This window comes from Bombina bombina, chromosome 2 (genome assembly GCF_027579735.1).
Source record: "Bombina bombina isolate aBomBom1 chromosome 2, aBomBom1.pri, whole genome shotgun sequence".
Taxonomy (NCBI): Eukaryota; Metazoa; Chordata; class Amphibia; order Anura; family Bombinatoridae; genus Bombina; species Bombina bombina.
Window position 1 is genome coordinate 380338966 of NC_069500.1, and position 24162 is coordinate 380363127.

Below are 24162 nucleotides of genomic sequence, written 5' to 3' on the forward strand. Positions count from 1 at the left end.
GTCTCAACATGCACAATTGAAGAGATCTGAGTTGGAACCTGGCGAATGGGATGAAATCTATGCTTAACACCATGAGACCTATCACCTCCATACATTGAGCCACTGATGGGCTTGAGGAGGACTGAAGGGCAAGACAGGTGGACGCAAGCTTCCTGTGCTGCTGTTCTGTGAGAAATATCTTCATGGACAGAGTCTATTATCGTGCACAGGAACTCCACCCTGTTGCTGGGAACCAGAGAACTCTTTCCTGAGATGATCTTCCAACCGTGAGATTGGAGCAGAAGAAGAAGAGCCCTTGAATGATCCTCTGCGAGGCTGAGTTATAGCGCCTGAACCAGGATGTCGTCCAGGTAAGGCGCCGCTGCAATGCCCCTGGATCGTATAGACTCTTGGAGCAGTCGCCAGACCAAAAGGAAGGGCCACAAACTGGAAGTGTTGGTCCAGAAATGCAAATCTTAGGAACCTGAAGTGGTCCCTGTGGATTGGCACATGAAGGCAAGCGTCCTTCAAGTCTACAGTCATGAACTGTCCCCTCTTGAACTAGGGGCAGAATAGATCTGATAGTATCCATTTTAACCATGGAACACTCAGAAACTTGTTTTAACACTTTAGGTCCAGAATCGGGCGGAACGTGCCCTCCTTCTTTGGAACCACAAAAAGGTTGGAATAGTACCCTAAACCCCTTTCGGCTAGGGGTACTGGTACGATAACCCCGAGAGAGGCAAGATCTCTCACACACACACTCTAGAAAGGCCTCTCTTTTTTCCAGTCTTGAAGATATGTTTCACAGGAGGAATCTGCCCTCGGGCGGATGGGATCTGAACCCTATCCTGTAACCCTGGGAGAAAACTTCTAGCACCCAAGGGTCCTGAATATCCTACACCCATGCGTCTGAAAATAGAGATAATCTGCCTCCTACGTGATCCGGAGACCGATTGGAGGCCACCCCTTCATGCTGATTTTGTCTCGGCAGGCTTCTTGCTCTGCTTGGACTTATTCCAAGATTGAGCCAGCTTCCAAGATCCCTTGGACTGGTGCGCTTTTGGAGGTTTGCTGGCGCTGGGCCTTGTCCACACGAAAGGGACAAAAAGTAGATCCTTTAGGCTTAGCCTTTTTATCCTGCGGTAGGAAAGCTCCCTTAACCTTGGATATAATTTAATCCAATCCTGGACCGAAGAGGATCTTTCTTGAAAAGGCAGGGACAACAGCCTCGCTTTAGAGGTCATGTCCGCAGACCAAGATTTTAGCCACAGAGCCCTGCGTGCTAAAACAGAAAAACCCGATACCTTGGCATTCAGGGGAATAATTTGCATATTGGCATCACAGATGAAAGAATTGGCGACTTTCAGGGCCTTAATCTTCTCCTGTATATCGTCGACGGATGTCTCCCCCTAAACCATTTCACACAGGGATTCACATCAAGATGTTGCAGCTCCAGCAACTGCCGCAACGGCCATTGCTGGCTTAAAAACCAACCCCGTGTGCTGAAACATCTTTCTCAACATGTTTTCAAGCTTTTTATTCATGGGCTCTTTCCCTCTCGAGGATAGTTTGCGAATCGGATGACTATAAATGACAAACGTAGAAATGGCCCCATCCACCTTAGGGATGGTCCCCCACAGCTCAAGCTGAGATTCCGGAATGGGGAACAGCTTTCTAAAAGAAGGGGAAAAGGACGACCCTAACTGCTCTCATTCATTCTTAATATTTGCCATCTTAACGGGACCCGGGAAAGACTGAGGCACTAACTTGTCCTCATATACATTGTCAAGCTTAGGAATCGCAGGTTACTCCAGTATCTTGGGTCCCGGAACCTCCAGAGTAGCAAGCACCTGCTGTAGCAGAAAGCGCAGATTCTCCATTCTAAACCTATAACCAGGCTCCTCCGCCGCCGGTTTAGATGACATGGACTCCGACCCAGAAGGGGCCTCCTCCGAAGGGTCGGAGTGGGCCTCATCATCATATAGAGCCACTGGATCAGCCATCAGCATGGACAAACCCTGGGCCGAACTGCTATGATAAACCTTACGCTTAGCAGAATGTGGTAAGGCATGGATTACCTTCAAAACCGCCAATTCCAGTTGGTCCGCAAAGTCTGACTGCCAACGACTCTCTCCCAAAGGAGTAACGGTTGGACCCCAGGGCGCTGCATGTGCAATCTGATATGAATGTAGGGAACATACCTCCCGGGACAAAGAACCCTCAGAGGTGGACGGCTCAGTAGTACTAGACATCTGTTTACATTTAGATGTTGTTACTTTATCAAGGCATGTGGAACATAGATAGAAGGAAGCAGCACTACAAAATTGTGGGGTAAAATCCAACTTTATTCTTTGTCTTAAAAACGAAATATATGCAGCACAGCACAGCACAATGCAGGTATCACAGATGGAAAGGGGAGCAGAGTCCTAACATGTTTCGTGCTATGCAGCACTTAATCATAGGATAACTCCCCACCTGTGTAGTGCACCTTTTAAGGGTGTCTGAACCAATCACAATTTAAAAGGTTTGACACACCCTCAAAAGTAAATCCTTAGGTATAGGATGTGCACTACAAAGGAGTGAAGAATAGTGTAACAAAATGACAAAATAGAATTAAAAACAAACAATGCATGAAATGAAAAAACATATTGATACAAACTCTCAATATTATATATAAATAAAAATATATATAAATATATCATTAATTTATAAATTTATCAGTGATAGAGAGTTTCGCTATACAATTCTAAAATTAGCCTCAAACATTTTCTGGACCAATGTTAATATCGTGATATGAACTAATTTTCATTGATATATTACTTAATTTATTTATTTATTTATTTATTTATTTATTTATTTAAAGGACCATTATTCCTATCTCAATATGATGAAGTACAATAGATCCCAATAAAAAAAACCTGATGATGTAAATACTTACAAAAACATAATTTATGTAAGAACTTACCTGATAAATTCATTTCTTTCATATTAGCAAGAGTCCATGAGCTAGTGACGTATGGGATATACATTCCTACCAGGAGGGGCAAAGTTTCCCAAACCTCAAAATGCCTACAAATACACCCCTCACCACACCCACAAATCAGTTTAACGAATAGCCAAGAATAGGGTGATAAGAAAAAAGTGCGAAAGCATAACAAATAAGGAATTGGAATAATTGTGCTTTATACAAAAAAATCATAACCACCACAAAAAAGGGTGGGCCTCATGGACTCTTGCTAATATGAAAGAAATGAATTTATCAGGTAAGTTCTTACATAAATTATGTTTTCTTTCATGTAATTAGCAAGGGTCCATGAGCTAGTGACGTATGGGATAATGACTACCCAAGATGTGGATCTTCCACGCAAGAGTCACTAGAGAGGGAGGGATAAAATAAAGACAGCCAATTCCGCTGAAAAAATAATCCACACCCAAAATAAAGTTTAAATTGATAATGAAAAAAACTGAAAACATAAGCAGAAGATTCAAACTGAAACAGCTGCCTGAAGTACTTTTCTACCAAAAACAGCTTCAGAAGAAGAAAACACATCAAAATGGTAGAATTTAGTAAAAGTATGCAAAGAAGACCAAGTTGCTGCTTTGCAAATCTGATCAACCGAAGCTTCATTCCTAAACGCCCAGGAAGTAGAAACTGACCTAGTAGAATGAGCTGTAATCCTTTGAGGCGGAGTTTTACCCGACTCGACATAAGCATGATGAATTAAAGATTTCAACCAAGATGCCAAAGAAAAGGCAGAGGCCTTATGACCTTTCCTAGAACCGGAAAAGATAACAAATAGACTAGAAGTCTTTCGGAAATTCTTAGTGGCTTCAACATAATATTTCAAAGCTCTAACTACATCCAAAGAATGCAATGATTTCTCCTTAGAATTCTTAGGATTAGGACATAATGAAGGAACCACAATTTCTCTACTAATGTTGTTGGAATTGACAACCTTAGGTAAAAATTCAAAAGAAGTTCGCAACACCGCCTTATCCTGGTGAAAAATCAGAAAAGGAGACTCACAAGAAAGAGCAGATAATTCAGAAACTCTTCTGGCAGAAGAGATGGCCAAAAGGAACAAAACTTTCCAAGAAAGTAATTTAATGTCCAATGAATGCATAGGTTCAAACGGAGGAGCTTGAAGAGCCCCCAGAACCAAATTCAAACTCCAAGGAGGAGAAATTGACTTAATGACAGGTTTTATACGAACCAAAGCTTGTACAAAACAATGAATATCAGGAAGATTAGCAATCTTTCTGTGAAAAAGAACAGAAAGAGCAAAGATTTGTCCTTTCAAGGAACTTGCAGACAAACCTTTATCCAAACCATCCTGAAGAAACTGTAAAATTCTTGGAATTCTAAAAGAATGCCAGGAAAAATGTTGAGAAAGACACCAAGAAATATAAGTCTTCCAGACTCTATAATATATCTCCCTAGATACAGATTTACGAGCCTGTAACATAGTATTAATCAGTCAGAGAAACCTCTTTGACTAAGAATCAAGCGTTCAATCTCCATACCTTTAAATTTAAGGATTTGAGATCCTGATGGAAAAAAGGACCTTGCGAAAAAAGGTCTGTTCTTAACGGAAGAGTCCACGCTTGGCAAGAGGCCATCCGGACAAGATCCACATACCAAAACCTGTGAGGCCATGCTGGAGCTACCAGCAGAACAAACTAGCATTCCTTCAGAATCTTGGAGATCACTCTTGGAAGAAGAACTAGAGGCAGAAAGATATAAGCAGGATGATACTTCCAAGGAAGTGACAATGCATCCACTGCTTCCGCTTGAGGATCCCTGGATCTGGACAGATACCTGGGAAGTTTCTTGTTTAGAGGAGAGGCCATCAGATCTATTTCTGGAAGTCCCCCCATTTGAACAATCTGAAGAAATACCTCTGGGTGAAGAGACCATTCGCCCGGATGCAACGTTTGGCGGCTGAGATAATCCGCTTCCCAATTGTCTATACCTGGGATATGAACCGCAGAAATTAGACAGGAGCTGGATTCCGCCCAAACCAGAATTCGAGATACTTCTTTCATAGCCAGAGGGCTGTGAGTCCCTCCTTGATGATTGATGTATGCCACAGATGTGACATTGTCTGTCTGAAAACAAATGAACGATTCTCTCTTTAGAAGAGGCCAAGACTGAAGAGCTCTGAAAATTGCACGGAGTTCCAAAATATTGAACGGTAATCTCACCTCCTGAGATTCTAAAACCCCTTGTGCCGTCAGAGACCCCCACACAGCTCCCCAACCTGTAAGACTTGCATCTGTTGAGATTACAGTCCAGGTCGGAAGAACAAAAGAAGCCCCCTGAACTAAACTATGGTGATCTGTCCACCACGTCAGAGAGTGTCGTACAATCGGTTTTAAAGATATTGAGATATCTTTGTGTAATCCCTGCACCACTTGTTCAGCATAAAGAGCTGAAGAGGTCGCATGTGAAAACGAGCAAAGGGGATCGCGTCCGATGCAGCAGTCATAAGACCTAGAATTTCCATGCATAAGGCTACCGAAGGGAATGATTGTGACTGAAGGTTTCGACAAGCTGATATCAATTTTAGACGTCTCTTGTCTGTCAAAGATAGAGTCATGGACACTGAATCTATCTGGAAACCCAGAAAGGTTACCCTTGTCTGAGGAATCAATGAACTTTTTAGTAAATTGATCCTCCAACCATGATCTTGAAGAAACAACACAAGTCGATTCGTATGAGATTCTGCTAAATGTGAAGACTGAGCAAGTACCAAGATATCGTCCAAATAAGGAAATACCACAATACCCTGTTCTCTGATTACAGACAGAAGGGCACCGAGAACCTTTGTAAAAATTCTTGGAGCTGTAGCTAGGCCAAATGGCAGAGCCACAAACTGGTAATGCTTGTCTAGGAACGAGAATCTCAGAAACTGATAGTGATCTGGATGAATCGGAATATGCAGATATGCATCCTGTAAATCTATTGTAGACATATAATGCCCTTGCTGAACAAAAGGCAGGATAGTCCTTACAGTTACCATTTTGAATGTTGGTATCCTTACATAACGATTCAATATTTTTAGATCCAGAACTGGTCTGAAGGAATTCTCCTTCTTTGGTACAATGAAGAGATTTGAATAAAACCCCATCCCCTGTTCCAGAACTGGAACTGGCATAATTACTCCAGCCAACTCTAGATCTGAAACACATTTCAGAAATGCTTGAGCCTTCGCTGGATTTACTGGGACACGGGAAAGAAAAAATCTCTTTGCAGGAGGCCTTATCTTGAAGCCAATTCTGTACCCTTCTGAAACAATATTCTGAATCCAAAGATTGTGAATGGAATTGATCCAAATTCCTTTGAAAAAACGTAATCTGCCCCCTACCAGCTGAGCTGGAATGAGTGCCGCACCTCCATGTGGACTTAGGAGCTGGCTTTGATTTTCTAAAAGGCTTCGATTTATTCCAGACTGGAGATGGTTTCCAAACTGATACCGCTCCTGAGGATGAAGGATCAGGCTTTTGTTCCTTGTTGTGACGAAAGGAACGAAAACGATTATTAGACCTAAATTTACCTTTAGATTTTTTATCCTGTGGTAAAAAAGTTCCTCTCCCTCCAGTAACAGTTGAGATAATAGAATCCAACTGAGAACCAAATAATTTATTACCCTGGAAAGAAAGGGAAAGCAAAGTTGACTTAGAAGACATATCAGCATTCCAAGTTTTAAGCCATAAAGCTCTTCTAGCTAAAATAGCTAGAGACATATACCTGACATCAACTCTAATGATATCAAAGATTGCATCATAAATATAATTATTAGCATGTTGAAGAAGAATAATAATGCTATGAGAATTATGATCTGTTACTTGTTGCGCTAAAGCTTCCAACCAAAAAGTTGAAGCTGCAGCAACATCCGCCAAAGATATAGCAGGTCTAAGAAGATTACCTGAACACAAGTAAGCTTTTCTTAGAAAGGATTCAATTTTCCTATCTAAAGGATCCTTAAACAAAGTACCATCTGCCGTAGGAATGGTAGTATGCTTAGCAAGAGTAGAGACAGCCCCATCAACCTTAGGGATTTTGTCCCAAAATTCTAATCTGTCAGATGGCACAGGATATAATTGCTTAAAACGTTTAGAAGGAGTAAATGAATTACCCAAATTATTCCATTCCCTGGAAATTACTTCAGAAATAGCACCAGGAACAGGAAAAACTTCTGGAATAACTACAGGAGATTTAAAAACCTTATCTAAACGTTTAGATTTAGTATCAAGAGGACCAGAATCCTCAATTTCTAATGCAATTAGGACTTCTTTAAGTAAAGAACGAATAAATTCCATTTTAAATAAATATGAAGATTTATCAGCATCAACCTCTGAGACAGAATCCTCTGAACCAGAAGAGCCATTATCAGAATCAGAATAATGATGTTCATTTAAAAATTCATCTGAAAAATGAGAAGTTTTAAAAGACTGATTACGTTTACTAGAAGGAGGAATAAGACATAGCCTTCTTAATGGATTTAGAAACAAAATCTCTTATGTTATCAGGAACACTCTGAGTATTAGATGTTGATGGAACAGCAACAGTTAATGTAACTTTACTAAAGGAAATATTATCTGCATTAACAAGTTTGTCATGACATTCAATACAAACAACAGCTGGAGGAACAGCTACCAAAAGTTTACAGCAGATACACTTAGCTTTGGTAGCTCCAGCACCAGGCAGCGATTTTCCAGAAGTATCTTCTGACTCAGCTTCAACATGGGACATCTTGCAATATGTAATAGAAAAAACAACATATAAAGCAAAATTGATCAAATTCCTTAAATGACAGTTTCAAGAATGGGAAAAAATGCCAGTGAACAAGCTTCTAGCAACCAGAAACAATAAAAAATGAGACTTAAATAATGTGGAGACAAAAGTGACGCCCATATTTTTTTAGCGCCAAATAAGACGCCCACATTATTTGGCGCCTAAATGCTTTTGGCGCCAAAAATGACGCCACATCCGGAACGCCGACATTTTTGGCGCAAAACAATGTCAAAAATGACGCAACTTCCGGTGACACGTATGACGCCGGAAAAAGAAAAAAAATTTGCTCCAAAAAAAGTCTGCGCCAAGAATGACGCAATAAAATGAAGCATTTTCAGCCACCGCGAGCCTAACAGCCCACAGGGAAAGTCAAATTTTAAGGTAAGAAAAAATTGTTTTATTCAAATGCATAATCCCAAATATGAAACTGACTGTCTGAAAATAAGCAATGTTGAACATCCTGAGTCAAGGCAAATAAATGTTTGAATACATATATTTAGAACTTTTTTATAAAGTGCCCAACCATAGATTAGAGTGTCACAGAAAATAAGACTTACTTACCCCAGGACACTCAGCTACATGCTGTAGAAAGCCAAACCAGTACTGAAACGAAAATCAGCAGAGGTAATGGTATATATAAGAGTATATCGTCGATCTGAAAAGGGAGGTAAGAGATGAATCTCTACGACCGATAACAGAGAACCTATGAAATAGACCCCGTAGAAGGAGATCATTGAATTCAAATAGGCAATACTCTCCTCACATCCCTCTGACATTCACTGTACGCTGAGAGGAAAACCGGGCTCCAACCTGCTGCGGAGCGCATATCAACGTAGAATCTAGCACAAACTTACTTCACCACCTCCATAGGAGGCAAAGTTTGTAAAACTGATTTGTGGGTGTGGTGAGGGGTGTATTTGTAGGCATTTTGAGGTTTGGGAAACTTTGCCCCTCCTGGTAGGAATGTATATCCCATACGTCACTAGCTCATGGACTCTTGCTAATTACATGAAAGAAATATTAATTCAATATGCAATACATGATGTTTTCAAGGTATCAATGAAACTATTATAAGAAGATCAATTCATAAATCCAAAACTAGACTGTTAAGAGAACACACTATACCCTCCAGTAGAAACAGGTATATCACAATATAAAACAAATGCACAAATATTATGTTAATGTGAAAACATACACACAAATGTAATTGTGAATATGTGATTATACAAATATTAATATTGGTATTGGAGTGTAAATGTGCCTATAAATGAACTAGAATAATGACACGTATGTCAACGCAATAAATGGTATATGCCATTAGCCATACAAAGCGCTCTCACCAAACACTATTGAAATTATTCCACAAAATAGCTAATGTCCCATTCTTTATTGAGACCATGAGGTGCCCTCGTGTCAAGTTTCCATATCCAGTATAGTTCTTTCTTGGAAAGTATGGAATAAATATTTCCACCTCGAATGGGCCTTTTAGCTAGATCTATTACTTTAACAGTAAACCTAGGTTGATCTGTAAAATGCAAACAATTGAAGTGTCTGGCTACACTGGAATCCCCTGGCACTCAATCATCACAGATACATACAGAAAACTGACATCTGGCAATATGATTTTACACGCAACATCTTGTCATCCCAAGCATTTAATAAAATCAATTCCCAAGAGCCAGTTTCTCAGGCTTCGTAGAAACTAATTCAGAGGACTTATTTAATCTTCAAGCAAGCAAATTGATGGATAGATCGTGCAAAGAAAGGGATGTTTGATAAAGACACAGTAGTCTTCTCTACTGAATTCTCTTTGCAATTCAATGACTTATGCAATATCACCAGAAAGAATCTATCAATACTTAAAAGGTGATGATACTTTAGCAGGTATCGTTGATAAAATCAAATTTGTGTCTAAAAAAGCACCTACACTTGCTAAAAAAACTTTCCCCAAGTAGGATTAACAGCCATATTAGAGAAACAGGGACTCAGTGGCTTAATAAGAAAGGGACTTTTAAATGTTTATCAAGAAATTGTCTTACATGCCAACTGATATTGATGGGAATAGATTTTACTAGCCATTCAACCAAAGAAAACTTTAAGATTAACCATTATGCAAATTGTGGTACGTCTTTTGTAGTTTATCTCATTGAATGTACCCATTGTTTCGAGCAGTATGTGGGTCAGACTTCACGTGCCCTAAGATCCAGGATAGGGGAACACAAAAGAGATATTAAAAACTACAATAAAGATTCCAGTGTAGCCAGACACTTCAATTGTTTGCATTTTACAGATCAACCTAGGTTTACTGTTAAAGTAATAGATCTAGCTAAAAGGCCCATTCGAGGTGGAAATATTTATTCCATACTTTCCAAGAAAACTATACTGGATATGGAAACTTGACACGAGGGCACCTCATGGTCTCAATAAAGAATGGGACATTAGCTATTTTGTGGAATAATTTCAATAGTGCTTGGTGAGAGCGCTTTGTATGGCTAACGGCATATACCATTTATTGCGTTGACATACGTGTCATTATTCTAGTTCATTTATAGGCACATTTACACTCCAATACCAATATTAACATTAATATTTGTATAATCACATATTCACAATTACATTTGTGTGTATATGTCTTCACATTAACATAATAGTTATGCATTTGTTTTATATTGTGATATACCTGTTTCTACTGGAGGGTATAGTGTGTTCTCTTAACAGTCTAGTTTTGGATTTATGAATTGATCTTCTTATAATAGTTTCATTGATACCTTGAAAACATCATGTATTGCATATTGAATTAATATTTTGTAAGTATTTACATCAGGTTTTTTTTATTGGGATCTATTGTAAATCATCATATTGAGATAGGAATAAAGGTCCTTTAAATAAGTAAAGTAATAAATCAATGAAAATTAGTTCATATAACGATATTAACATTGGTCCAGAAAATGTTTGAGGCTAATTTTAGAATTGTGTAGCGAAACTATCACTGATAAATTTATATGATTCTATTAATGATATATTTATATATAATATTGAGAGTTTGTATCAATATGTTTTTTCATTTCATGCATTGTTTGTTTTTAATTCTATTTTATGTCATTTTGTTACACTATTCTTCACTCCTTTGTAGTGCACATCCTATACCTAAGGATTTACTTTTGAGGGTGTGTCAAACCTTTTAAATTGTGATTGGTTGAGACACCCTTAAAAGGTGCACTACACAGGTGGGGATTTATCCTATGATTAAGTGCTGCATAGCACGAAACATGTTAGGACTCCGCTCCCCTTTCCATCTGTGATACCTGCATTGTGCTGTGCTGCGCTGCATATATTTCGTTTTTAAGACAAAGAATAAAGTTGCTGGATTTTACCCCACGATTTTGGAGTGCTGCTTCCTTCTATCTCTGCTTCATGAAGTTGGTTCAACTCTTTTTCAAGCTAGCACCCCGCCATTAGTACATTTCTATTTTGCCGATATCCAAGGGCTATGATTGGTCAGCAGCTCACACACCTCCTGGGCTGTAGCTACGTCACCTCCTCTACACTGCATGTGGAACATAGTTGAGCAGGCTGATCTATCAGAACCTCCTCACAATAAATAAAGGAATGAGACTTTGTTAAGGAAGGAGAGTCCTCCATCGCTTGCACGTTTTGGTAGACTAACTTTATTTATAAAAAAAAGGCACCTTTATACCACCAATGGCCAGGGCACTCACCACCTCCTAGGGCCCAGACTACAGAAACTGCTACGTCTCCTGCGCTACAGATCAACAGAGAGGATAGATAGCCACGCCCAGTCACATGGAATGCCTGGCAGGACCGCCCCTGCACTACACGTCAAAAAATGAACACGCAAAATTTCCGGAAGTAACCTGAAAGCTCCACACATTGCCAGAGACTCATCTTGCACTAAACGCAGCAATGACACAAACAATACCATGTATAAACCCCCTGTTAAATAATCCCCGTTCCATTAACATTAACCCTTGATTCTGTAAAGATAAAAAGGTGCCACACTGTGACACTGTCTTCTATGTTATTATTAATAAAAAATGAAACGATCTTACCAGAATCTACTCCGTGGAACAGGAACACGGCCCTTCAAGTGTGACAGGTTAGTAGCCTCGCTCCTGACATTGACTTGAGTGAAGAAAGCAGGCAGCGAAACTCGTCAACGCTAATTGCTTATGGAGCTGTTAATATGAGTCGGGATGGTTTCGCAGAAAGACTCTCCATGCATCTCCAGACTCTAACTTTCATCCATGCTCTCACTGAGAGGCTGACAGGACTACTTAAAACTCCAGTCTCAATGAGTATTACCCTCCATAAGAGACTACTCCGACACTCCTCTGCCATCCTTCTGTAACGAAAGGCAAAGAATGACAGGGGATGAGGGAAGTGGGGGAGGTATTTAAACCTTTGGCTGGGGTGTCTTTGCCTCCTTCTGGAGGCCAGGTTCTTAATTCCCAACAGTAATGAATGAAGCCGTGGACTCTCCTCCCATTTAGATGGAAATCTAATATTTATTAATTTTTGAAGAAAAAAAAAAAAAAAGCGGTTTAAATAATATACAAAAAAAGCAATTAATATGTGCATTCAAAAGAGAAAAAATTACATTCACTTTAAGCATTCTAGCATAAATCATAAATGCCCTCAAACAAATCAAATTTACTTTCATCTTGTAATATATGAGCGGTAAACCAGACACAAGCAAACACCGGCTGTAAACCCCTATTCGCTCACGTGTAACCTAACGAGCCACTCCTAATCTGGCCCTTAGTGTTTAATGTTCCTTTAAAATGTGCAGACAACATTAAAATAAACTTTGCAAATAGGTTCAGAGTATGACCAACATTTTTTGATGATGTTTTCCAAGACGTAATTCCTTTAAATAAATTCTATACTAAAGCCTATTAAACATGGGCAGAAAAAAAAAAAAAAAAAAAATATATTACTTAAATCTGTGCATGTTTAATAGGAGAAATGTATTGCTTAAAAATGTATTGCTAAAAGAAGCAAAAACTAGTGCTTGGTCTGTAGTGAAAGATTGCACACAACTTTGCGCTTGAACCCCAAAACACTAATAAAGCATTTTTAAATTACACTCACAAACAAGTACACAGAATTTAAAAAACTTGTGACTAATAAGCAAAATGCTATAAAGATTTGAAGAGTGCTCACAGACTTTTTTTGTTTATAAATAAAACAGTAAAATAGGAAAAGAAAGCTAGGCCTAATAGCAGGAAGTGGCTGCAAGAGCTATTTTGAGCAGAGAAATCTGTGAAAACAGCTGCATAACGTTCGACCAAATCACTGCAAGATTCAACGCAGTGAAAAGGGGAAGAAGAAAAAAAAAACAATAATAAATAATGAGACACAATACAGACAACAGGTATCCAGACTACTGTATAACACAGTTTCATGTATGTACCAACCATACACCAAGTCAACATGTTTAGTAAAAACTAGTCTAATAATAATTACCATGTGATTCTTGTTATTCCATATCTGCGGTATTTTTAAATGAAGACTCTGAAGAACATAAGTAGTTTGCATCTATTTAAAAAAAAAAAAAAAAAAAAAAAAAAAAAAAAAAAAAAGATATATATTTTAATATAGTCAAAAAAAACAATTTATATACATTTTACTATAGACACAAGTCCTCTTCCAGGTTGATTCATAACATTTCCAGTTGACTGGAACTTCTAAATTATTGAACTGATGGTGGAAATGGGCATTTTCAATGCTTTTGCTATTTTCTTATAGCCACTTCCCATTTTGTGAAGCTTAAAAGGGACAGTCCAACCAAAATTGGAATCCACATGCATGCATTTTGGTATTAAATAGAAGAATTTTTGTAATATACATGTTTTAGCAAAAATGCTTCTAATAAAAGCTATAGCGGTTTCAAAAATGTATTTAAATATGCACCGTGCACCAGCATTTTAAACACAGCACTTGCTAATAAAGCCTAAGGTGTTTGAACCATCTGGTAATGAATCAATTTGTTAATTGCTGATGTGATACAAGCCCCACTAGTGCTCTGAAGAGCTGCAGTATTTAAAATGCTGGTGCACTGAGAATTTCGAGCTATGCTTCACATGCACGTGCAGAGAAAAATGCTAGCACTAAAATAGTACTAGAAGCATTTTTGCCAATACATGTATATTGCAAATATCTTTCTAGTCAATTATGTAATTCATCTAATAGCACTTAAATTTTGACCGGAATGATCTTTAACAACCTTTTGCCGCACATCACAGCTATATTCCTTGGTCTTACCCATTGTGATGAATGACTAAGGGAATTTAGACTACTTCATATTTATAAAAAAAAGAGGGGGGGGTGTACATAGGGCTGTTAAAAAATAGCTTTATTCGTACAAAATTAAAAAATAAAATACCATAGTCATAGCCATTCTGACTAGTTTCGTGCCATATCAGGCACTTAATCATAGGATACCAAACACTGCACAGACTCCCTATTTAAAGGGAAATCAGCAGCCTGCAATCAAGCAACAATTAAAAACATTCTTGGTTAATATATACACAAACATAATTTTCAAAATACAATGGAAAAGAAAAGTTTCATGAGGTATGCTCTATTTTGAGAAAGAACCTAAACATTCTGAAGGATGACAGTACTTTGGCTAATGTTATTGATAAATTCAAGTTTGTTCCTCGAAAGCCGTTAACTTTATCTACTAAAATTAGCCCCCTAGCTTGGCATGTACAGGGGTCACTGACAATAGTAAGTGGTTTAAAAGGAAAGTTACATACAAAATGTGGGAATGGTCCGTGCATTACTTGTGGGGTATTACAAGTGGGTAATGGTTTCAAGAGTACAGTTACAAATGAGGAGTTTGCAAGTAAGTTTTATGCAAATTGCAGAAGTTCTTTTGTAGTCTACATTCTGGAATGCAAAGTTGGTTTCCTTCAGTATGTGGGTCAGACCTCCAGAGAGTTGAGGTCTCGAGTAAGAGAACATATAAGGGACACCAAGGAATTTGTAAAGGAGTCAGCAGTGGCCAGACATAAATTTATTTCACATGACTAATGTTTTCAATATGAAGGTGAAGGTTATTGACAGAGTGATGCTTCCATCTAGGGGGTGGTGACAAATATAAATTGTTACAGAAGCAAGAATTATATTAGATTTATAGGTTGAGAACCATAACTCCTTTAGGACTTATCAAAGGTATATGTGTGTATATGAGTACATGTGCATACATATATTTATATGGTTAATTTCTCTGTTTTCATAAGACCAATTCAACATATTGATTATTTCTGTATATGTGCACACACTTAAAGGGACACTGTACCCAAAAAAACAGAATTTATGTTTACCTGATAAATTTCTTTCTCCAACGGTGTGTCCGGTCCACGGCGTCATCCTTACTTGTGGGATATTCTCTTCCCCAACAGGAAATGGCAAAGAGCCCAGCAAAGCTGGTCACATGATCCCTCCTAGGCTCCGCCTACCCCAGTCATTCGACCGACGTTAAGGAGGAATATTTGCATAGGAGAAACCATATGGTACCGTGGTGACTGTAGTTAAAGAAAATAAATTATCAGACCTGATTAAAAAACCAGGGCGGGCCGTGGACCGGACACACCGTTGGAGAAAGAAATTTATCAGGTAAACATAAATTCTGTTTTCTCCAACATAGGTGTGTCCGGTCCACGGCGTCATCCTTACTTGTGGGAACCAATACCAAAGCTTTAGGACACGGATGAAGGGAGGGAGCAAATCAGGTCACCTAAATGGAAGGCACCACGGCTTGCAAAACCTTTCTCCCAAAAATAGCCACAGAAGAAGCAAAAGTATCAAACTTGTAAAATTTGGTAAAAGTGTGCAGTGAAGACCAAGTCGCTGCCCTACATATCTGATCAACAGAAGCCTCGTTCTTGAAGGCCCATGTGGAAGCCACAGCCCTAGTGGAATGAGCTGTGATTCTTTCGGGAGGCTGCCGTCCGGCAGTCTCGTAAGCCAATCTGATGATGCTTTTAATCCAAAAAGAGAGAGAGGTAGAAGTTGCTTTTTGACCTCTCCTTTTACCTGAATAAACAACAAACAAGGAAGATGTTTGTCTAAAATCCTTTGTAGCATCTAAATAGAATTTTAGAGCGCGAACAACATCCAAATTGTGCAACAAACGTTCCTTCTTTGAAACTGGTTTTGGACACAGAGAAGGTACGATAATCTCCTGGTTAATGTTTTTGTTAGAAACAACTTTTGGAAGAAAACCAGGTTTAGTACGTAAAACCACCTTATCTGCATGGAACACCAGATAAGGAGGAGAACACTGCAGAGCAGATAATTCTGAGACTCTTCTAGCAGAAGAAATCGCAACTAAAAACAAAACTTTCCAAGATAATAACTTAATATCAACGGAATGTAAGGGTTCAAACGGAACCCCCTGAAGAACTGAAAGAACTAAATTGAGACTCCAAGGAGGAGTCAAAGGTTTGTAAACAGGCTTGATTCTAACCAGAGCCTGAACAAAGGCTTGAACATCTGGCACAGCTGCCAGCTTTTTGTGAAGTAATACCGACAAGGCAGAAATCTGTCCCTTCAGGGAACTAGCAGATAATCCTTTTTCCAATCCTTCTTGAAGGAAGGATAGAATCCTAGGAATCTTAACCTTGTCCCAAGGGAATCCTTTAGATTCACACCAACAGATATATTTTTTCCAAATTTTGTGGTAAATCTTTCTAGTTACAGGCTTTCTGGCCTGAACAAGAGTATCGATAACAGAATCTGAGAATCCTCGCTTCGATAAAATCAAGCGTTCAATCTCCAAGCAGTCAGCTGGAGTGAAACCAGATTCGGATGTTCGAACGGACCCTGAACAAGAAGGTCTCGTCTCAAAGGTAGCTTCCAAGGTGGAGCCGATGACATATTCACCAGATCTGCATACCAAGTCCTGCGTGGCCACGCAGGAGCTATCAAGATCACCGACGCCCTCTCCTGATTGATCCTGGCTACCAGCCTGGGGATGAGAGGAAATGGCGGGAACACATAAGCTAGTTTGAAGGTCCAAGGTGCTACTAGTGCATCCACTAGAGCCGCCTTGGGATCCCTGGATCTGGCCCCGTAGCAAGGAACTTTGAAGTTCTGACGAGAGGCCATCAGATCCATGTCTGGAATGCCCCACAGGTGAGTGACTTGGGCAAAGATTTCCGGATGGAGTTCCCACTCCCCCGGATGCAATGTCTGACGACTCAGAAAATCCGCTTCCCAATTTTCCACTCCTGGGATGTGGATAGCAGACAGGTGGCAGGAGTGAGACTCCGCCCATAGAATGATTTTGGTCACTTCTTCCATCGCTAGGGAACTCCTTGTTCCCCCCTGATGGTTGATGTACGCAACAGTTGTCATGTTGTCTGATTGAAACCGTATGAACTTGGTCCTCGCTAGCCGAGGCCAGGCCTTGAGAGCATTGAATATCGCTCTCAGTTCCAGAATATTTATCGGTAGAAGAGATTCTTCCCGAGACCAAAGACCCTGAGCTTTCAGGGATCCCCAGACCGCGCCCCAGCCCATCAGACTGGCGTCGGTCGTGACAATGACCCACTCTGGTCTGCGGAACGTCATCCCTTGAGACAGATTGTCCAGGGACAGCCACCAACGGAGTGAGTCTCTGGTCCTCTGATTTACTTGTATCTTCGGAGACAAGTCTGTATAGTCCCCATTCCACTGACTGAGCATGCACAGTTGTAATGGTCTTAGATGAATGCGCGCAAAAGGAACTATGTCCATCGCCGCTACCATCAACCCGATCACTTCCATGCACTGAGCTATGGAAGGAAGAGGAACGGAATGAAGTATCCGACAAGAGTCTAGAAGTTTTGTTTTTCTGGCCTCTGTTAGAAAGATCCTCATTTCTAAAGAGTCTATAATTGTTCCCAAGAAGGGAACCCTTGTTGACGGGGATAGAGAACTCTTTTCCACGTTCACTTTCCAGCCGTGAGATCTGAGAAAGGCCAGGACAATGTCCGTGTGAGCCTTTGCTTGAGGAAGGGACGACGCTTGAATCAGAATGTCGTCCAGGTAAGGTACTACTGCAATGCCCCTTGGTCTTAGCACCGCTAGAAGGGAGCCTAGTACCTTTGTGAAAATCCTTGGAGCAGTGGCTAATCCGAAAGGAAGCGCCACGAACTGGTAATGTTTGTCCAGGAATGCAAACCTTAGGAACCGATGATGTTCCTTGTGGATAGGAATATGTAGATACGCATCCTTTAAATCCACCGTGGTCATGAATTGACCCTCCTGGATGGAAGGAAGAATAGTTCGAATGGTTTCCATCTTGAAAGATGGAACCTTGAGAAACTTGTTTAAGATCTTGAGATCTAAGATTGGTCTGAACGTTCCCTCTTTTTTGGGAACTATGAACAGATTGGAGTAGAACCCCATCCCTTGTTCTCTTAGTGGAACAGGATGAATCACTCCCATTTTTAACAGGTCTTCTACACAATGTAAGAACGCCTGTCTTTTTATGTGGTCTGAAGACAACTGAGACCTGTGGAACCTCCCCCTTGGGGGAAGTCCCTTGAATTCCAGAAGATAACCCTGGGAGACTATTTCTAGCGCCCAAGGATCCAGAACATCTCTTGCCCAAGCCTGAGCGAAGAGAGAGAGTCTGCCCCCCACCAGATCCGGTCCCGGATCGGGGGCCAATATTTCATGCTGTCTTGGTAGCAGTGGCAGGCTTCTTGGCCTGCTTTCCCTTGTTCCAGCCTTGCATTGGTCTCCAAGCTGGCTTGGCTTGAGAAGTATTACCCTCTTGCTTAGAGGACGTAGCACTTTGGGCTGGTCCGTTTTTACGAAAGGGACGAAAATTAGGTCTATTTTTCGCCTTGAAAGGCCGATCCTGAGGAAGGGCGTGGCCCTTACCCCCAGTGATATCCGAGATAATCTCTTTCAAGTCAGGGCCAAACAGCGTTTTCCCCTTGAAAGGAATGTTTAGTAGCTTGTTCTTGGAAGACGCGTCAGCCGACCAAGATTTCAACCAAAGCGCTCTGCGCGCCACAATAGCAAACCCAGAATTCTTAGCCGCTAACCTAGCCAATTGCAAAGTGGCGTCTAGGGTGAAAGAATTAGCCAATTTGAGAGCATTGATTCTGTCCATAATCTCCTCATAAGGAGGAGAATCACTATCGAGCGCCTTTATCAGTTCATCAAACCAGAAACATGCGGCTGTAGTGACAGGGACAATGCATGAAATTGGTTGTAGAAGGTAACCCTGCTGAACAAACATCTTTTTAAGCAAACCTTCTAATTTTTTATCCATAGGATCTTTGAAAGCACAACTATCCTCTATGGGTATAGTGGTGCGTTTGTTTAAAGTAGAAACCGCTCCCTCGACCTTGGGGACTGTCTGCCATAAGTCCTTTCTGGGGTCGACCATAGGAAACAATTTTTTAAATATGGGGGGAGGGACGAAAGGAATACCGGGCCTTTCCCATTCTTTATTAACAATGTCCGCCACCCGCTTGGGTATAGGAAAAGCTTCTGGGAGCTCCGGCACCTCTAGGAACTTGTCCATTTTACATAGTTTCTCTGGGATGACCAACTTTTCACAATCATCCAGAGTGGATAATACCTCCTTAAGCAGAATGCGGAGATGTTCCAACTTAAATTTAAATGCAATTACATCAGGTTCAGCCTGTTGAGAAATGTTCCCTGAATCAGTAATTTCTCCCTCAGACAAAACCTCCCTGGCCCCCTCAGATTGGGTTAGGGGCCCTTCAGAGATATTAATATCAGCGTCGTCATGCTCTTCAGTAACTAAAACAGAGCAGCCACGCTTACGCTGACAAGGGTTCATTTTGGCTAAAATGTTTTTGACAGAATTATCCATTACAGCCGTTAATTGTTGCATAGTAAGGAGTATTGGCGCGCTAGATGTACTAGGGGCCTCCTGAGTGGGCAAGACTCGTGTAGACGAAGGAGGGAATGATGCAGTACCATGCTTACTCCCCTCACTTGAGGAATCATCTTGGGCATCATTGTCATTATCACATAAATCACATTTATTTAAATGAACAGGAATTCTGGCTTCCCCACATTCAGAACACAGTCTATCTGGTAGTTCAGACATGTTAAACAGGCATAAACTTGATAATAAAGTACAAAAAACGTTTTAAAATAAAACCGTTACTGTCACTTTAAATTTTAAACTGAACACACTTTATTACTGCAATTGCGAAAAAACATGAAGGAATTGTACAAAATTCACCAAATTTTCACCACAGTGTCTTAAAGCCTTAAAAGTATTGCACACCAAATTTGGAAGCTTTAACCCTTAAAATAACGGAACCGGAGCCGTTTTAACACTTTAACCCCTTTACAGTCCCTGGTATCTGCTTTGCTGAGACCCAACCAAACCCAAAGGGGAATACGATACCAAATGACGCCTTCAGAAAGTCTTTTCTAAGTATCAGAGCTCCTCTCACATGCGACTGCATGCCATGCCTCTCAAAAACAAGTGCGCCACACCGGCGCGAAAATGAGGCTCTGCTTATGCTTTGGGAAAGCCCCAGAGAAATAAGGTGTCTAAAACAGTGCCTGCCGATATTATAATATCAATAAACCCAGATAAAATGATTCCTCAAAGCTAAATATGTTTTAAAACTGAATCGATTTAGCCCAGAAAAGTCTACAATCTTAATAAGCCCTTGTGAAGCCCTTATTTACCATCGTAATAAACATGGCTTACCGGATCCCATAGGGAAAAATGACAGCTTCCAGCATTACATCGTCTTGTTAGAATGTGTCATACCTCAAGCAGCAAGAGACTGCACACTGTTCCCCCAACTGAAGTTAATTGCTCTCAACAGTCCTGTGTGGAACAGCCATGGATTTTAGTTACGGTGCTAAAATCATTTTCCTCATACAAACAGAAATCTTCATCTCTTTTCTGTTTCAGAGTAAATAGTACATACCAGCACTATTTTAAAATAACAAACTCTTGATTGAATAATAAAAACTACAGTTAAACACTAAAAAACTCTAAGCCATCTCCGTGGAGATGTTGCCTGTACAACGGCAAAGAGAATGACTGGGGTAGGCGGAGCCTAGGAGGGATCATGTGACCAGCTTTGCTGGGCTCTTTGCCATTTCCTGTTGGGGAAGAGAATATCCCACAAGTAAGGATGACGCCGTGGACCGGACACACCTATGTTGGAGAAAATTCTTTTGTGATTCAGATTGAGCATGAAATTTTAAGCAACTTTCTAATTTACTCCTATTATCAAATTTTCTTCATTCTCTTTGTATCTTTATTTGAAATGCAAGAATGTAAGTTTAGATGCCAGCCCATTTTTGGTGAACAACCTGGGTTGTCCTTGCTTGATTGGTGGATAAATTCATCCTCCAATAAAAAGTGCTGTCCAGAGTACTGAAACAAAAAAAAGCTTAGATGCCTTTTTCAAATAATGATAGCAAGAGAATGAAGAAAAATTGATAATAGGAGTAAATTAAAAAGTTGCTTAAAATTGCATGCTCTTTCTGAATTACAAAAGAAAAAATTTGGGTACAGTGTCCCTTTAAATATTGAGGTTGGTTGATAAATTTGTTTGAGATGGCTTTCCATGTGAAGATGTAACATTGTGTGTGGATGCATACAGAGATTTTTTATATTGGATGTGACCATTGTATTGTTTGCGCTTGTAACATGATGATGTGTTCCTTTAACATGGTATTAGTATTATTATCTATTTTTTGAATGAACTTACTAATTAATTATTCAATAAAATATTACACGCGTTTTCTTGTCTTTTGCTTTTCCATTGTATTTTGAAACTTATACTGTTTGTGTATATATTAACCAAGAATGTTTTTAATTGTTGCTGGATTGCAGGCTGTTTTCCCTTTAAAATAGGGAGTCTGCGCAATGTGTTGTATCCTATGATTAAGTGCCTGCTATGGCATGAAACTAGTCAGGATGGCTATGACTATGTACTTTATTTTTTAATTTTGTAGGAATAAAGCTATTTGATTTTAACAGCCCTGTGGTGCCTCTTTACTGTGCGGCTGTACCCCCCCCCCCCCTTTTGTACTTTACTTGGCTATTTGGCCGTTTCAGCGTGCACCCCTTCCAGCCTATGCTCAATGGTTCATTACAATTCCGCTTCCCGTACACACTAAGCGCTCAAGGGACTGTAGCGGCAAGGATCGAATGTGTGTTTGGACCTCATATTTATACCCCTGTGAAACAGCAAGTCATGGTTGAACATTTCCCTGTTCCTAGTCACCAAGGTTTACTAAAAATGTAATATCAATGGGAATTTACTTTAAATATATTCCTCTCATATGAATTATTAGGGGGGCCAATAATATATTTAATTTTTAGATAACCCGGTGTTGTGTTTGCAATTGTTTGATAACTATGAAAGCAGAGTATTTTTGTGTATTTTTTGAACAAAAGATCAAAAGGTTTAACAATAAAGACAACTTTTCACAGCCTTCTTTGCTCATATTCACCAAGGGTGCTAATATCAGTGGAGGGCACTGTATACACACACAAACACACACACCTAAAGTTAGGATGAAGCAAAAAAAAAAAAAAAATCATCATCAGTGGTACCCTGGCATTTCTCAAACCATGCTCTAACTGGCTCCAACATTTAGGCAGTGCAGTATACAGCCTTATGTCTTCTTTAAGTAGGTATCCATCTTTCAACAATCTCCATTTGAGCATATACTTCTACATAACTCCCCGAGGCTTGCTGGTGTTAAGATATAGGCTCCTAAAATGTGACAATATCCCATAAGAGGTAACTCAGGAGTATTCCCATCACTGCTAACTACATTATTATAAGCAAGATTTAAGGGGTAATGGGGCATATCATGGAATGTTCCCTGTGAATCTTGTTGGATCTATGGATTGTGCATTCTTCTGTGCATATACAGCCACCTGTGGAAAGATCAGTCCTTCACCAATGTCAACCTCTGTTTATCAGTTTATATTTTTCAGTTACTTTATATGTACTTTACTGTTTAAACGTGTCTCCTTTGTTTACCTAATCTTTTTGTTTAAAGTTTTTGTCTTAATATACTTAATATTTGTATGCTATTTCTTCTCTTACTGCGATTTGGTCATATTTTAGCTTTTTGAAGGTGTGTTCTATAATTGTCTTGTTTTAGAGATCACATTTTGCTCCGCTTCCTCAAATCATTTAGAATAAAACAAGACGCTTTCTAGGTCTCAATGGTCCAGGATGCGTTGGGGTTCTCAGACCAGAGGACATAGGTTTATGTGTTAGCTGGTGTAACAAATGTAATGTGCCTATGCAATTCTTGAAACTCCGTGGCTGAACATGAGTAGGGGTTGGGACACACTGCAAGACTGGGGTTTTGACTGTTTTATCTCCATGTGCCTGCTTAATGTTTAAATAACCAAATTATGGCTTGACAAGCCGGTGTGTCAGGGCGCCTTAAAATAAGGCCCTTGCACCCTGGTTTGGAGCACCCAAGAGTACCCCTGCCCTAACTCCTGCTACTTCCAAATGATGTAGTTCCATGCTGTACAGCTTTCAAAAGAACCCAAGTCCCAACAGGCCAAGCGACCAGAGGAGAGAGCTTCTATCCTGCTAAGAATGGCAACTGTAGTGGGAAGGCATACCCAGTGTTGCTTTATGTGTCGCTGGATCATTATATGAAAGAACTAGTTGATAAGCCTGCCTAGAGGGCAGTCTATTTTTTGAAAATACCACCGCCCAAGCATAAAAAAAAATAAAAAAAATATAAAAAAAAATATTGAAAAAAATAAAGCTATCAAGAATAATAAAGTTAAACCTTAACCAATACCTTTTTAAAAATAAAAAAAATATGTCCTCCAAAATAAAAATGCCACCTAATCTAATACTTAACTACCAATAGCTCTTAAATGGGCTTTGTGTAGGGCATTGCCCTAAGTTTAACAGCTCTTTAACATTAAAAATAATCAGTCCTTCTAACAGTAAAACCCCCCACCCACTAAACCCCCCAAAATAAAAAAAAGAACCAAAACACTAATAAGCCTAAACTACCCATTGCCCCTAAAGTGGCATTTGTAAGGGGCATTCAGCTCTTTTTCACTGCCCTTAAAAGGGCATTCAGCTCTTTTAAAATTTGCCCAAAAAAAAAACAAACAAAAAAAAACCACCAACCTAAACCCCCCCCCCCCCCCCCAAAAAAAAAAATTTTTTTAAAAACCTAACACTAAAGCCCCAAATAGGTACTCATGGTTTCAGAAGTCCGGTGGAGAAGGTCTTCTTACAGGCGGGTCCATCGTCTTCATCCACAGCAAAGGCGGCACAGAGGTCGGGAGATGTTTTCCCAGATGTGGCGATCCTCGACGGTGGTCATCTGTGGCAGCGGTCCTCAGCGAC

The 24162-nt window shown here is 39.9% G+C and overlaps 1 protein-coding gene across 1 annotated transcript in view; it reads right to left on the bottom strand.

The window, feature by feature from the left end:
* SLC15A4 (solute carrier family 15 member 4) overlaps positions 1-24162 on the bottom strand; it is a 185703-nt gene that overhangs the window by 93400 nt on the left and 68141 nt on the right. The window contains exon 4 of the mRNA XM_053701852.1: positions 13268-13339. Coding sequence (XP_053557827.1) covers positions 13268-13339 — 72 coding nt within the window. The remainder of the gene's footprint in view (positions 1-13267; positions 13340-24162) is intronic.